Raw genomic sequence first — 15,000 nt, forward strand, 5'->3', positions numbered from 1 at the left:
TGGACGTCATTTTCTGTTCTCGTTTATCTGATAGTGTTTTTTTTTCTTGTATGAATTCTCTGTAACAGGTGCATTATGGGATTTGTGACTAAGGAGCGCACTAAGGCCCTGCTGAGTGATAAAGCTCCTGGAACTTTCCTGCTGCGCTTCAGTGAGAGTAACCGAGACGGAGCCATCACCTTCAGCTGGGTGGAACACACCCCCAATGGTGAGACACGCCCACATCCTGTGCACCGATCCTGACAGTGGAGCTGTATTCATTCAGTATAAGCCTTAATGGAAATGTGTCTGTGTGTGTGCGTGTGTGTGTGTGTGTGCGCAGGTGAGCCACAGGTGCGCTCGGTTGAGCCCTACACTAAGAAGGAGCTCTCGGCCGTCTCTCTGGCAGACATCCTCAGAAACTACAGAGTCATGGCAGCCGAAAATGTCCCAGAGGACCCGCTGCGCTTCCTGTTTCCTAACACGCCCAAAGACGACGCCTTCTGCAAATATTACTCCAAACCTACTGATAGTGAGTACACTGCTACACTCTTACCACACATACACACACACACACACACACACACACTCTCTGGGCTATTCTTAATACATTTTCCATACATCAGGACACAATGTTGATATTATTTATGAGTATTGTATATCTATAGAGTATAGAGCAATATAGAACCAGAGTATAGTATAGTATGGTGTAGTGTAGTATGGTGTAGTGTAGTATGGTGTAGTGTAGTATGGCATGGTGTAGTATAGTATGGTGTAGTGTAGTATGGTGTAGTGTAGTATGGTGTAGTGTAGTATGGCGTGGTGTAGTATGGCGTGGTGTAGTATAGTATGGTGTAGTGTAGTATGGTGTAGTGTAGTATGGCGTGGTGTAGTATAGTATGGTGTAGTGTAGTATGGTGTAGTGTAGTATGGCGTGGTGTAGTATAGTATGGTGTAGTGTAGTATGGTGTAGTGTAGTATGGCGTGGTGTAGTATAGTATGGTGTAGTGTAGTATGGTGTAGTGTAGTATGGCGTGGTGTAGTATAGTGTGGTGTAGTGTAGTATGGTGTAGTGTAGTATGGTGTAGTGTAGTATGGCGTGGTGTAGTATAGTGTGGTGTAGTGTAGTATGGTGTAGTGTAGTATGGTGTAGTGTAGTATGGCGTGGTGTAGTATAGTATGGTGTAGTGTAGTGTGGTGTAGTATAGTATGGTGTAGTGTAGTATGGTGTAGTGTAGTATGGTGTAGTGTAGTGTAGTATGGTGTAGTGTAGTATGGCGTGGTGTAGTGTAGTATGGTGTAGTGTAGTATGGTGTAGTGTAGTATGGCGTGGTGTAGTATAGTATGGTGTAGTGTAGTATGGTGTAGTGTAGTATGGCGTGGTGTAGTATAGTATGGTGTAGTGTAGTATGGTGTAGTGTAGTGTAGTATGGCGTGGTGTAGTATAGTATGGTGTAGTGTAGTATGGTGTAGTGTAGTGTAGTATGGTGTAGTGTAGTATGGTGTAGTGTAGTATGGCGTAGTGTAGTATGGCGTGGTGTAGTGTAGTATGGTGTAGTATAGTATGGCGTGGTGTAGTATAGTATGGCGTGGTGTAGTATAGTATGGTGTAGTGTAGTATGGTGTAGTGTAGTGTAGTATGGTGTAGTGTAGTGTAGTATGGTGTAGTGTAGTATGGTGTAGTGTAGTATGGTGTAGTGTAGTATGGTGTAGTGTAGTATGGTGTAGTGTAGTATGGCATAATGTAGTATGGTGTGGTGTACTGTAGTATGGTGTAGTGTAGTATGGTGTAGTATAGTATGGTGTAGTGTAGTATAGTATGGTGTAGTGTAGTATGGTGTAGTGTAGTGTAGTATGGCATGGTGTAGTGTAGTATGGTGTAGTGTAGTATGGTGTGGTGTAGTATGGTGTAGTGTAGTATAGTATGGTGTAGTGTAGTATGGTGTAGTGTAGTATGGTGTAGTGTAGTATGGTGTGGTGTAGTATAGTATGGTGTAGTGTAGTATGGTGTAGTGTAGTATGGCGTAGTATAGTATGGCGTGGTGTAGTGTAGTATGGTGTAGTGTAGTATGGTGTAGTGTAGTATGGTGTAGTATAGTATGGCGTGGTGTAGTGTAGTATGGTGTAGTGTAGTGTAGTATGGCGTGGTGTAGTGTAGTATGGTGTAGTATAGTATGGCGTGGTGTAGTGTAGTATGGTGTAGTGTAGTATGGTGTGGTGTAGTATGGTGTGGTGTAGTATGGTGTAGTGTAGTATAGTATGGTGTAGTGTAGTATGGTGTAGTGTAGTATGGTGTAGTATAGTATGGCGTGGTGTAGTGTAGTATGGTGTAGTGTAGTGTAGTATGGCGTGGTGTAGTGTAGTATGGTGTAGTATAGTATGGCGTGGTGTAGTGTAGTATGGTGTAGTGTAGTATGGTGTGGTGTAGTATGGTGTGGTGTAGTATGGTGTAGTGTAGTGTAGTATGGTGTAGTGTAGTATGGCGTGGTGTAGTGTAGTATGGTGTAGTGTAGTATGGCGTAGTATAGTATGGCGTGGTGTAGTATAGTATGGTGTAGTGTAGTATGGCGTAGTATAGTATGGCGTGGTGTAGTATAGTATGGTGTAGTGTAGTATGGCGTAGTATAGTATGGCGTGGTGTAGTATAGTATGGTGTAGTGTAGTATGGCGTGGTGTAGTGTAGTATGGTGTAGTATAGTATGGCGTGGTGTAGTGTAGTATGGTGTAGTGTAGTATGGCGTAGTATAGTATGGCGTGGTGTAGTGTAGTATGGTGTAGTGTAGTGTAGTATGGCGTGGTGTAGTGTAGTATGGTGTAGTGTAGTATGGTGTGGTGTAGTATAGTATGGTGTAGTGTAGTATGGTGTAGTGTAGTATGGTGTAGTGTAGTATGGTGTGGTGTAGTATGGTGTAGTGTAGTATGGCGTAGTATAGTATGGCGTGGTGTAGTGTAGTATGGTGTAGTGTAGTATGGCGTGGTGTAGTATGGTGTAGTGTAGTATGGTGTAGTGTAGTATGGCGTGGTGTAGTATAGTATGGCGTGGTGTAGTATGGTGTAGTGTAGTATGGTGTAGTATAGTATGGCGTGGTGTAGTGTAGTATGGTGTAGTGTACTATGGCGTAGTATAGTATGGCGTGGTGTAGTGTAGTATGGCGTAGTGTACTATGGCGTAGTATAGTATGGCGTGGTGTAGTGTAGTATGGCGTAGTGTAGTATGGCGTGGTGTAGTATAGTATGGTGTAGTGTAGTATGGCGTGGTGTAGTATAGTATGGTGTAGTGTAGTATGGCGTGGTGTAGTGTAGTATGGTGTAGTGTAGTATGGCGTGGTGTAGTGTAGTATGGCGTGGTGTAGTATAGTATGGTGTAGTGTAGTATGGCGTAGTGTAGTATGGCGTGGTGTAGTATGGTGTGGTGTAGTATGGTGTGGTGTAGTATGGTGTGGTGTAGTGTAGTATGGTGTAGTGTAGTATGGCGTGGTGTAGTATAGTATGGTGTAGTGTGGTGTAGTATAGTATAGTGTAGTGTAGTATGGTGTAGTGTAGTGTAGTATGGTGTAGTGTAGTATGGCGTGGTGTAGTGTAGTATGGTGTAGTGTAGTATGGTGTGGTGTAGTGTAGTATGGTGTAGTGTAGTATGGCGTAGTGTAGTATAGTATGGTGTAGTGTAGTATGGTGTGGTGTAGTGTAGTATGGTGTAGTGTAGTATGGTGTAGTGTAGTATGGTGTGGTGTAGTATGGTGTGGTGTAGTATAGTATGGTGTAGTGTAGTATGGCGTGGTGTAGTATGGCGTGGTGTAGTATGGTGTGGTGTAGTATGGTGTGGTGTAGTATGGTGTAGTGTAGTATGGTGTAGTGTAGTATGGTGTAGTGTAGTATGGTGTGGTGTAGTGTAGTATGGTGTAGTGTAGTATGGTGTAGTGTAGTGTAGTATGGTGTAGTGTAGTATGGCGTGGTGTAGTATAGTATGGTGTAGTGTAGTATGGTGTAGTGTAGTGTAGTATGGTGTAGTGTAGTATGGCGTGGTGTAGTGTAGTATGGTGTAGTGTAGTATGGTGTAGTGTAGTATGGTGTAGTGTAGTATGGTGTGGTGTAGTGTAGTATGGTGTAGTGTAGTATGGTGTGGTGTAGTATAGTATGGTGTAGTGTAGTATGGCGTAGTATAGTATGGCGTGGTGTAGTATAGTATGGTGTAGTGTAGTATGGTGTAGTGTAGTATGGTGTAGTGTAGTATGGTGTGGTGTAGTATGGTGTGGTGTAGTATGGTGTAGTGTAGTATGGCGTAGTATAGTATGGCGTGGTGTAGTGTAGTATGGTGTAGTGTAGTATGGCGTGGTGTAGTATGGTGTAGTGTAGTATGGTGTAGTGTAGTATGGCGTGGTGTAGTATAGTATGGCGTGGTGTAGTATGGTGTAGTGTAGTATGGTGTAGTATAGTATGGCGTGGTGTAGTGTAGTATGGTGTAGTGTACTATGGCGTAGTATAGTATGGCGTGGTGTAGTGTAGTATGGCGTAGTGTAGTATGGCGTGGTGTAGTATAGTATGGTGTAGTGTAGTATGGCGTGGTGTAGTGTAGTATGGCGTAGTGTAGTATGGCGTGGTGTAGTGTAGTATGGCGTAGTGTAGTATGGCGTGGTGTAGTGTAGTATGGCGTGGTGTAGTATAGTATGGCGTAGTGTAGTATGGCGTGGTGTAGTGTAGTATGGCGTGGTGTAGTATGGTGTAGTGTAGTATGGTGTGGTGTAGTGTAGTATGGTGTAGTGTAGTATGGTGTAGTGTAGTATGGTGTAGTGTAGTATGGCGTGGTGTAGTATAGTATGGTGTAGTATAGTATGGTGTAGTGTGGTGTAGTATAGTATAGTGTAGTGTAGTATGGTGTAGTGTAGTGTAGTATGGTGTAGTGTAGTATGGCGTGGTGTAGTGTAGTATGGTGTAGTGTAGTATGGTGTGGTGTAGTGTAGTATGGTGTAGTGTAGTATGGCGTAGTGTAGTATAGTATGGTGTAGTGTAGTATGGTGTGGTGTAGTGTAGTATGGTGTAGTGTAGTATGGTGTAGTGTAGTATGGTGTGGTGTAGTATGGTGTGGTGTAGTATAGTATGGTGTAGTGTAGTATGGCGTGGTGTAGTATGGCGTGGTGTAGTATGGCGTGGTGTAGTATGGTGTGGTGTAGTATGGTGTAGTGTAGTATGGTGTAGTGTAGTATGGTGTAGTGTAGTATGGTGTAGTGTAGTATGGTGTGGTGTAGTGTAGTATGGCGTGGTGTAGTGTAGTATGGTGTAGTGTAGTATGGTGTAGTGTAGTGTAGTATGGTGTAGTGTAGTATGGCGTGGTGTAGTATAGTATGGTGTAGTGTAGTATGGTGTAGTGTAGTGTAGTATGGTGTAGTGTAGTATGGCGTGGTGTAGTGTAGTATGGTGTAGTGTAGTATGGTGTAGTGTAGTATGGTGTGGTGTAGTGTAGTATGGTGTGGTGTAGTATGGTGTGGTGTAGTATAGTATGGTGTAGTGTAGTATGGCGTAGTATAGTATGGCGTGGTGTAGTATAGTATGGTGTGGTGTAGTATGGCGTGGTGTAGTATGGTGTAGTGTAGTATGGCGTAGTGTAGTATGGCGTGGTGTAGTGTAGTATGGTGTAGTGTAGTATGGCGTAGTGTAGTATGGCGTGGTGTAGTGTAGTATGGTGTAGTGTAGTATGGTGTAGTGTAGTGTAGTATGGCGTAGTGTAGTGTAGTATGGCGTGGTGTAGTGTAGTATGGTGTAGTGTAGTATGGTGTAGTGTAGTGTAGTATGGCGTGGTGTAGTGTAGTATGGCGTGGTGTAGTGTAGTATGGCGTGGTGTAGTGTAGTATGGCGTAGTATAGTATGGCGTGGTGTAGTGTAGTATGGCGTAGTGTAGTATGGCGTGGTGTAGTGTAGTATGGTGTAGTGTAGTATGGCGTGGTGTAGTGTAGTATGGCGTGGTGTAGTATAGTATGGCGTGGTGTAGTATAGTATGGTGTAGTGTAGTATGGTGTAGTGTAGTATGGCGTGGTGTAGTATGGCGTGGTGTAGTATGGTGTAGTGTAGTATGGCGTGGTGTAGTATGGTGTGGTGTAGTATGGTGTAGTGTAGTATGGTGTAGTGTAGTATGGTGTAGTGTAGTATGGTGTAGTGTAGTATGGTGTAGTGTAGTATGGTGTGGTGTAGTGTAGTATGGCGTGGTGTAGTGTAGTATGGTGTAGTGTAGTATGGTGTAGTGTAGTGTAGTATGGTGTAGTGTAGTATGGCGTGGTGTAGTATAGTATGGTGTAGTGTAGTATGGTGTAGTGTAGTGTAGTATGGTGTAGTGTAGTATGGCGTGGTGTAGTGTAGTATGGTGTAGTGTAGTATGGTGTAGTGTAGTATGGTGTGGTGTAGTGTAGTATGGTGTGGTGTAGTATAGTATGGTGTAGTGTAGTATGGCGTAGTATAGTATGGCGTGGTGTAGTATAGTATGGTGTGGTGTAGTATGGCGTGGTGTAGTATGGTGTAGTGTAGTATGGCGTAGTGTAGTATGGCGTGGTGTAGTGTAGTATGGTGTAGTGTAGTATGGCGTAGTGTAGTATGGCGTGGTGTAGTGTAGTATGGTGTAGTGTAGTATGGTGTAGTGTAGTGTAGTATGGCGTAGTGTAGTGTAGTATGGCGTGGTGTAGTGTAGTATGGTGTAGTGTAGTATGGTGTAGTGTAGTGTAGTATGGCGTAGTGTAGTGTAGTATGGCGTGGTGTAGTGTAGTATGGCGTGGTGTAGTGTAGTATGGTGTAGTGTAGTATGGTGTGGTGTAGTGTAGTATGGTGTAGTGTAGTATGGCGTGGTGTAGTGTAGTATGGCGTAGTGTAGTATGGCGTGGTGTAGTGTAGTATGGCGTAGTGTAGTATGGCGTGGTGTAGTATAGTGTGGTGTAGTGTAGTATGGTGTGGTGTAGTATGGTGTGGTGTAGTATGGCGTGGTGTAGTATGGTGTAGTGTAGTATGGTGTAGTGTAGTATGGCGTGGTGTAGTGTAGTATGGTGTAGTGTAGTGTAGTATGGTGTAGTGTAGTATGGCGTAGTGTAGTATGGCGTGGTGTAGTGTAGTATGGTGTAGTGTAGTATGGTGTAGTGTAGTGTAGTATGGCGTGGTGTAGTGTAGTATGGTGTAGTGTAGTGTAGTATGGCGTGGTGTAGTGTAGTATGGTGTAGTGTAGTATGGTGTGGTGTAGTATAGTATGGTGTAGTGTAGTATGGTGTAGTGTAGTATGGCGTGGTGTAGTGTAGTATGGTGTAGTGTAGTATGGTGTAGTGTAGTGTAGTATGGCGTGGTGTAGTGTAGTATGGTGTGGTGTAGTATAGTATGGTGTAGTGTAGTATGGTGTAGTGTAGTATGGTGTGGTGTAGTATGGTGTGGTGTAGTATAGTATGGTGTAGTGTAGTATGGCGTAGTGTAGTATGGCGTAGTGTAGTATGGTGTAGTGTAGTATGGCGTAGTGTAGTATGGTGTGGTGTAGTATGGTGTGGTGTAGTATAGTGTGGTGTAGTATAGTATGGTGTGGTGTAGTATAGTATGGTGTAGTGTAGTATGGCGTAGTGTAGTATGGTGTAGTGTAGTATGGCGTAGTGTAGTATGGCGTAGTATAGTATGGCGTGGTGTAGTATGGCGTGGTGTAGTATGGCGTAGTGTAGTATGGCGTAGTGTAGTATGGTGTAGTGTAGTATGGTGTAGTGTAGTATGGTGTGGTGTAGTATAGTGTGGTGTAGTATAGTGTGGTGTAGTATAGTGTGGTGTAGTATAGTATGGTGTGGTGTAGTATAGTATGGTGTAGTGTAGTATGGCGTAGTGTAGTATGGTGTAGTGTAGTATGGCGTAGTGTAGTATGGCGTAGTATAGTATGGCGTGGTGTAGTGTAGTATGGTGTAGTGTAGTATGGTGTAGTGTAGTGTAGTATGGTGTAGTGTAGTATGGTGTAGTGTAGTATGGTGTAGTGTAGTGTAGTATGGTGTAGTGTAGTATGGCGTGGTGTAGTGTAGTATGGTGTAGTGTAGTATGGTGTAGTGTAGTATGGTGTAGTGTAGTATGGTGTGGTGTAGTATAGTATGGTGTAGTGTAGTATGGCGTAGTGTAGTATGGTGTAGTGTAGTATGGCGTAGTGTAGTATGGTGTAGTGTAGTATGGTGTAGTGTAGTATGGTGTGGTGTAGTATAGTGTGGTGTAGTATAGTGTGGTGTAGTATAGTATGGTGTGGTGTAGTATAGTATGGTGTAGTGTAGTATGGTGTAGTGTAGTATGGCGTAGTGTAGTATGGCGTAGTATAGTATGGCGTGGTGTAGTGTAGTATGGTGTAGTGTAGTATGGTGTAGTGTAGTATAGTATGGTGTAGTATGGCGTAGTGTAGTGTAGTATGGTGTAGTGTAGTATGGCGTGGTGTAGTGTAGTATGGTGTAGTGTAGTATGGCGTAGTGTAGTATGGCGTAGTATAGTATGGCGTGGTGTAGTGTAGTATGGTGTAGTGTAGTATGGTGTAGTGTAGTATAGTATGGTGTAGTGTAGTATGGTGTAGTGTAGTATGGTGTAGTGTAGTATGGCGTAGTGTAGTGTAGTATGGTGTAGTGTAGTATGGTGTAGTGTAGTATGGTGTAGTGTAGTATGGTGTAGTGTAGTATGGTGTGGTGTAGTATAGTATGGTGTAGTGTAGTATGGTGTAGTGTAGTATGGTGTGGTGTAGTATAGTATGGTGTAGTGTAGTATGGTGTGGTGTAGTATGGCGTAGTGTAGTATGGCGTAGTGTAGTGTAGTATGGTGTAGTGTAGTATGGTGTAGTGTAGTATGGCGTGGTGTAGTGTAGTATGGTGTAGTGTAGTATGGTGTAGTGTAGTATGGTGTGGTGTAGTGTAGTATGGTGTGGTGTAGTATGGTGTGGTGTAGTATAGTATGGTGTAGTGTAGTATGGTGTAGTGTAGTATGGCGTAGTGTAGTATGGCGTAGTATAGTATGGCGTGGTGTAGTGTAGTATGGCGTAATGTAGTATGGCGTGGTGTAGTGTAGTATGGTGTAGTGTAGTATGGCATAATGTAGTATGGTGTGGTGTAGTATAGTGTGGTGTAGTGTAGTATGGCGTAATGTAGTATGGCGTGGTGTAGTGTAGTATGGTGTGGTGTAGTATGGCGTAGTATAGTATGGTGTGGTGTAGTATAGTATGGTGTAGTGTAGTATGGTGTAGTATAGTATGGTGTGGTGTAGTATGGTGTAGTGTAGTATGGTGTAGTGTAGTATGGTGTAGTGTAGTATGGCGTGGTGTAGTATAGTATGGCGTAGTGTAGTATGGCGTAGTATAGTATGGTGTGGTGTAGTATAGTATGGTGTAGTGTAGTATGGTGTAGTGTAGTATGGTGTAGTGTAGTATGGTGTGGTGTAGTGTAGTATGGCGTAGTGTAGTATGGCGTAGTATAGTATGGCGTAGTGTAGTATGGCGTAGTATAGTATGGTGTGGTGTAGTATAGTATGGTGTAGTGTAGTATGGTGTAGTGTAGTATGGTGTAGTGTAGTATGGTGTGGTGTAGTGTAGTATGGCGTAGTGTAGTATGGCGTAGTATAGTATGGTGTGGTGTAGTATGGCGTAGTATAGTATGGTGTGGTGTAGTATAGTATGGTGTAGTGTAGTATGGTGTAGTATAGTATGGTGTAGTGTAGTATGGTGTAGTGTAGTATGGTGTGGTGTAGTATGGTGTAGTATAGTATGGTGTAGTGTAGTATGGTGTAGTGTAGTATGGTGTAGTGTAGTATGGTGTGGTGTAGTGTAGTATGGTGTAGTGTAGTATGGTGTGGTGTAGTATAGTATGGCGTAGTATAGTATGGCGTGGTGTAGTGTAGTATGGTGTAGTGTAGTATGGCGTGGCGTAGTGTAGTATGGCGTAGTGTAGTATGGTGTGGTGTAGTATGGTGTAGTGTAGTATGGTGTAGTGTAGTATGGCGTAATGTAGTATGGCGTGGTGTAGTGTAGTATGGTGTAGTGTAGTATGGCGTAGTATAGTATGGCGTGGTGTAGTGTAGTATGGTGTAGTGTAGTATGGCGTGGTGTAGTATAGTATGGTGTAGTGTAGTATGGCGTAGTGTAGTATGGCGTGGTGTAGTATGGTGTAGTATGGTGTAGTGTAGTATGGTGTGGTGTAGTGTAGTATGGTGTAGTGTAGTGTATGGTGTAGTGTAGTATGGCGTGGTGTAGTATAGTATGGTGTAGTGTAGTATGGTGTAGTGTAGTATGGTGTAGTGTAGTGTAGTATGGTGTAGTGTAGTATGGTGTAGTGTAGTATGGCGTGGTGTAGTATAGTATGGTGTAGTGTGGTGTAGTATAGTATGGTGTAGTGTGGTGTAGTATAGTATGGTGTAGTGTAGTGTAGTATGGTGTAGTGTAGTGTAGTATGGTGTAGTGTAGTATGGCGTGGTGTAGTATAGTATGGTGTAGTGTAGTATGGCGTAGTATAGTATGGCGTGGTGTAGTGTAGTATGGCGTAGTGTAGTATGGCGTGGTGTAGTATAGTATGGCGTAGTGTAGTATGGCGTAATGTAGTATGGCGTGGTGTAGTGTAGTATAGTGTAGTGTAGTATGGCGTGGTGTAGTGTAGTATGGTGTAGTGTAGTATGGTGTAGTGTAGTATGGCGTAATGTAGTATGGCGTAGTGTAGTGTAGTATAGTATGGCGTAGTGTAGTATGGCGTGGTGTAGTGTAGTGTAGTATGGTGTAGTGTAGTATGGTGTAGTGTAGTATGGTGTAGTATAGTATGGTGTAGTGTAGTATGGTGTAGTGTAGTATGGCATAATGTAGTATGGTGTAGTGTAGTATGGTGTAGTATAGTATGGTGTAGTGTAGTATAGTATGGTGTAGTGTAGTATGGCATAATGTAGTATGGTGTGGTGTAGTATAGTGTGGTGTAGTGTAGTATGGCGTAATGTAGTATGGCGTGGTGTAGTGTAGTATGGTGTAGTGTAGTATGGTGTAGTGTAGTATGGCGTAATGTAGTATGGCGTGGTGTAGTGTAGTATGGTGTAGTGTAGTATGGCGTGGTGTAGTGTAGTATGGCGTGGTGTAGTGTAGTATGGTGTAGTGTAGTATGGTGTAGTATGGCATAATGTAGTATGGTGTAGTGTAGTATGGTGTAGTGTAGTATGGCATAATGTAGTATGGTGTGGTGTAGTGTAGTATGGCGTAATGTAGTATGGCGTGGTGTAGTGTAGTATGGTGTAGTGTAGTATGGCGTGGTGTAGTGTAGTATGGTGTAGTGTAGTATGGTGTAGTGTAGTATGGCGTAGTGTAGTATGGCGTGGTGTAGTGTAGTATAGTATGGCGTAGTGTAGTATGGCGTGGTGTAGTGTAGTATGGCGTGGTGTAGTGTAGTATGGTGTAGTGTAGTATGGTGTAGTGTAGTATGGTGTAGTGTAGTATGGTGTAGTATGGCATAATGTAGTATGGTGTAGTGTAGTATGGTGTAGTGTAGTATGGCATAATGTAGTATGGTGTGGTGTAGTGTAGTATGGCGTAATGTAGTATGGCGTGGTGTAGTGTAGTATGGTGTAGTGTAGTATGGCGTAATGTAGTATGGCGTGGTGTAGTGTAGTATGGTGTAGTGTAGTATGGCGTAGTGTAGTATGGCGTGGTGTAGTGTAGTATAGTATGGCGTAGTGTAGTATGGCGTGGTGTAGTGTAGTATGGCGTGGTGTAGTGTAGTATGGTGTAGTGTAGTATGGTGTAGTGTAGTATGGTGTACTGTAGTATGGCGTAGTGTAGTATGGCGTGGTGTAGTGTAGTATGGTGTAGTGTAGTATGGTGTAGTGTAGTGTAGTATGGCGTGGTGTAGTGTAGTATGGTGTAGTGTAGTATGGTGTGGTGTAGTATGGTGTGGTGTAGTATGGTGTAGTGTAGTATGGCGTGGTGTAGTATAGTATGGTGTAGTGTAGTATGGTGTAGTGTAGTATGGCGTAGTATAGTATGGCGTGGTGTAGTGTAGTATGGTGTAGTGTAGTATGGTGTAGTGTAGTATGGTGTAGTGTAGTGTAGTATGGCGTGGTGTAGTGTAGTATGGCGTAGTGTAGTATAGTATGGTATAGGGTAGCATGGTGTAGTGTAGTATGGCGTGGTGTAGTATAGTATGGTGTAGTGTAGTATGGTGTAGTATAGTATGGTGTACTGTAGTATGGTGTAGTATGGTGTAGTGTAGTATGGCGTGGTGTAGTATAGTATGGTGTAGTGTAGTATGGCGTGGTGTAGTATAGTATGGTGTAGTGTAGTATGGTGTAGTGTAGTATGGCGTGGTGTAGTGTAGTATGGTGTAGTATAGTATGGCATAATGTAGTATGGCGTGGTGTAGTGTAGTATGGCGTGGTGTAGTATAGTATGGTGTAGTGTAGTATGGCGTGGTGTAGTATAGTATGGTGTAGTGTAGTATGGTGTAGTGTAGTATGGCGTGGTGTAGTGTAGTATGGTGTAGTATAGTATGGCATAATGTAGTATGGCGTGGTGTAGTGTAGTATGGCGTGGTGTAGTGTAGTATGGTGTAGTGTAGTATGGTGTAGTGTAGTATGGCGTGGTGTAGTATGGTGTGGTGTAGTATGGCGTGGTGTAGTGTAGTATGGTGTAGTGTAGTATGGCGTAATGTAGTATGGTGTAGTGTAGTAAGGCATAATGTAGTATGGTGTAGTGTAGTATGGCGTAATGTAGTATGGTGCGGTGTAGTATGGCATAATGTAGTATGGTGTAGTGTAGTATGGCGTAATGTAGTATGGTGTGGTGTAGTATGGCATAATGTAGTATGTTGTAGTGTAGCATGTTGTAGTATAGTATGGCGTACTGTAGTATGGTGTAGTGTAGTATGGCGTGGTGTAGTATAGTATGGTGTAGTGTAGTATGGTGTAGTGTAGTATGGTGTAGTGTAGTATGGTGTAATATAGTATGGCATAATGTAGTATGGTGTGGTGTAGTATAGTATGGTGTAGTATAGTATGGCGTACTGTAGTATGGTGTAGTGTAGTATGGCATGGTGTAGTGTAGTATGGCGTAGTGTAGTGTGGTGTAGTATGGTGTAGTATAGTATAGTGTAGTATAGTGTAGTATGGCGTAGTGTGGTGTAGTATGGTATAGGGTAGCATGATGTAGTGTAGCATAGTGTGGTGTGGTGTAGTATGGTGTGGTGTAGTATGGTGTGGTGTAGTATGGCGTAGTGTAGTATGGTGTAGTATAGTATGGCGTGGTGTAGTATGGTGTAGTATAGTATGGTGTACTGTAGTATGGTGTGTTGTAGTATGGCGTGGTGTAGTGTAGTATAGTGTAGTGTAGTATGCTGTAGTGTAGTATAGTGTAGTATGGTTGAGTGTGGTGTAGTGTAGTATGGTGTAGTATGGTGTAATATAGTGTGGTGTAGTGTAGTATGGTGTAATGTGGTGTAATGTCGTATAGTGTAGTATGGTGTAGTATGGTGTGGTGTAATATAGTATGGTGTGGTGTAGTGTCGTATAGTGTAGTATGGTGTAGTGTGGTGTAGTATAGTATGGTGTAGTGTGGTGTAGTATGGTGTAGTGTGGTGTAATATAGTATGGTGTAGTGTGGTGTAGTGTCGTATAGTGTAGTATGGTGTAGTGTGGTATAGTGTAGTATGGCGTAGTGTGGTGTAGTATGGTATAGGGTAGCATGGTGTAGTGTAGCATAGTGTGGTGTGGTGTAGTATGGTGTGGTGTAGTATGGCGTAGTGTAGTATGGTGTGGTGTAGTATGGCGTAGTGTAGTATGGTGTACTGTAGTATGGTGTGTTGTATGGCGTGGTGTAGTGTAGTATAGTGTAGTGTAGTATAGTGTAGTATGGTTGAGTGTGGTGTAGTGTAGTATAGTGTAGTATGGTGTAGTGTAGTATGGTGTAGTGTAGTATATTGTAGTATGGTATAGTGTAGTGTGGTGTAGTGTCGTATGGTGTAGCATTGTATAGTATAGTGTAGTATGGTGTGGTGTAGTATAGTATGGTGTAGTGTAGTGTTGTATGTTATAGTATGGTGTAGTGTAGTATAGTGTAGTATGGTGTAGTGTAGTATAGTGTAGTATGGTGTAGTATGGTGTAGTGTAGTGTAGTATAGTGTAGTATGGTGTAGTGTAGTGTTGTATGTTATAGTATGGTGTAGTGTAGTATAGTGTAGTATGGTGTAGTGTAGTATAGTGTAGTATGGTGTAGTATGGTGTAGTGTAGTGTAGTATAGTGTAGTATGGTGTAGTGTAGTGTAGTATGGTGTAGTATGGTGTAGTGTAGTGTTGTATGTTATAGTATGGTGTAGTGTAGTATAGTGTAGTATGGTGTAGTGTAGTATAGTGTAGTATGGTGTAGTATGGTGTAGTGTAGTGTAGTATAGTGTAGTATGGTGTGTAGTGTAGTGTAGTGTAGTATGGTGTAGTATAGTGTAGTGTAGTGTAGTATGGTGTAGTATAGTGTAGTATGGTGTAGTATAGTGTAGTGTAGTATAGTGTAGTATAGTGTAGTATGGTGTAGTATAGTGTAGTGTAGTATAGTGTAGTATGGTGTAGTATAGTGTAGTGTAGTATAGTGTAGTATGGTGTAGTGTGGTGTAGTATGGTGCAGTATAGTGTAGTGTAGTGTAGTGTAGTATAGTGTAGTATGGTGTAGTGTAGTATGGTGTAGTATGGTGTAGTGTAGTATAGTGTAGTATGGTGTAGTATAGTGTAGTATGGTGTAGTGTAGTATGGTGTAGTGTAGTATAGTGTAGTATGGTGTAGTATGGTGTAGTATGGTGTAGTGTAGTATGGTGTAGTGTAGTGTAGTATAGTGTAGTATGGTGTAGTATAGTGTAGTGTGGTGTAGTATAGTGTAGTGTGGTGTAGTGTAGTATGGTGTAGTGTAGTGTAGTATAGTGTAGTATGGTGTAGTATAGTGTAGTATGGTGTAGTGTAGTATGGTGTAGTGTAGTATGGTGTAGTATGGTGTAGTGTAGTGTAGTATGGTGTAGTATAGTGTAGTATGGTGTAGTATAGTGTAGTATGGTG

General features: G+C 42.5%; 1 protein-coding gene across 2 annotated transcripts in view; it reads left to right on the plus strand.

Annotated features, from left to right (window-relative positions):
• stat1a (signal transducer and activator of transcription 1a) overlaps positions 1 to 15,000 on the plus strand; it is a 36,715-nt gene that overhangs the window by 15,274 nt on the left and 6,441 nt on the right. For both annotated transcript variants that reach the window (XM_058381509.1, XM_058381510.1), the window contains exons 20-21: positions 69 to 208; positions 323 to 511. In XM_058381509.1, the coding sequence (XP_058237492.1) occupies positions 69 to 208; positions 323 to 511 (329 nt within the window). The remainder of the gene's footprint in view (positions 1 to 68; positions 209 to 322; positions 512 to 15,000) is intronic.

This window comes from Hemibagrus wyckioides, linkage group LG27 (assembly GCF_019097595.1).
Source record: "Hemibagrus wyckioides isolate EC202008001 linkage group LG27, SWU_Hwy_1.0, whole genome shotgun sequence".
In the NCBI taxonomy this organism is placed as follows: Eukaryota; Metazoa; Chordata; class Actinopteri; order Siluriformes; family Bagridae; genus Hemibagrus; species Hemibagrus wyckioides.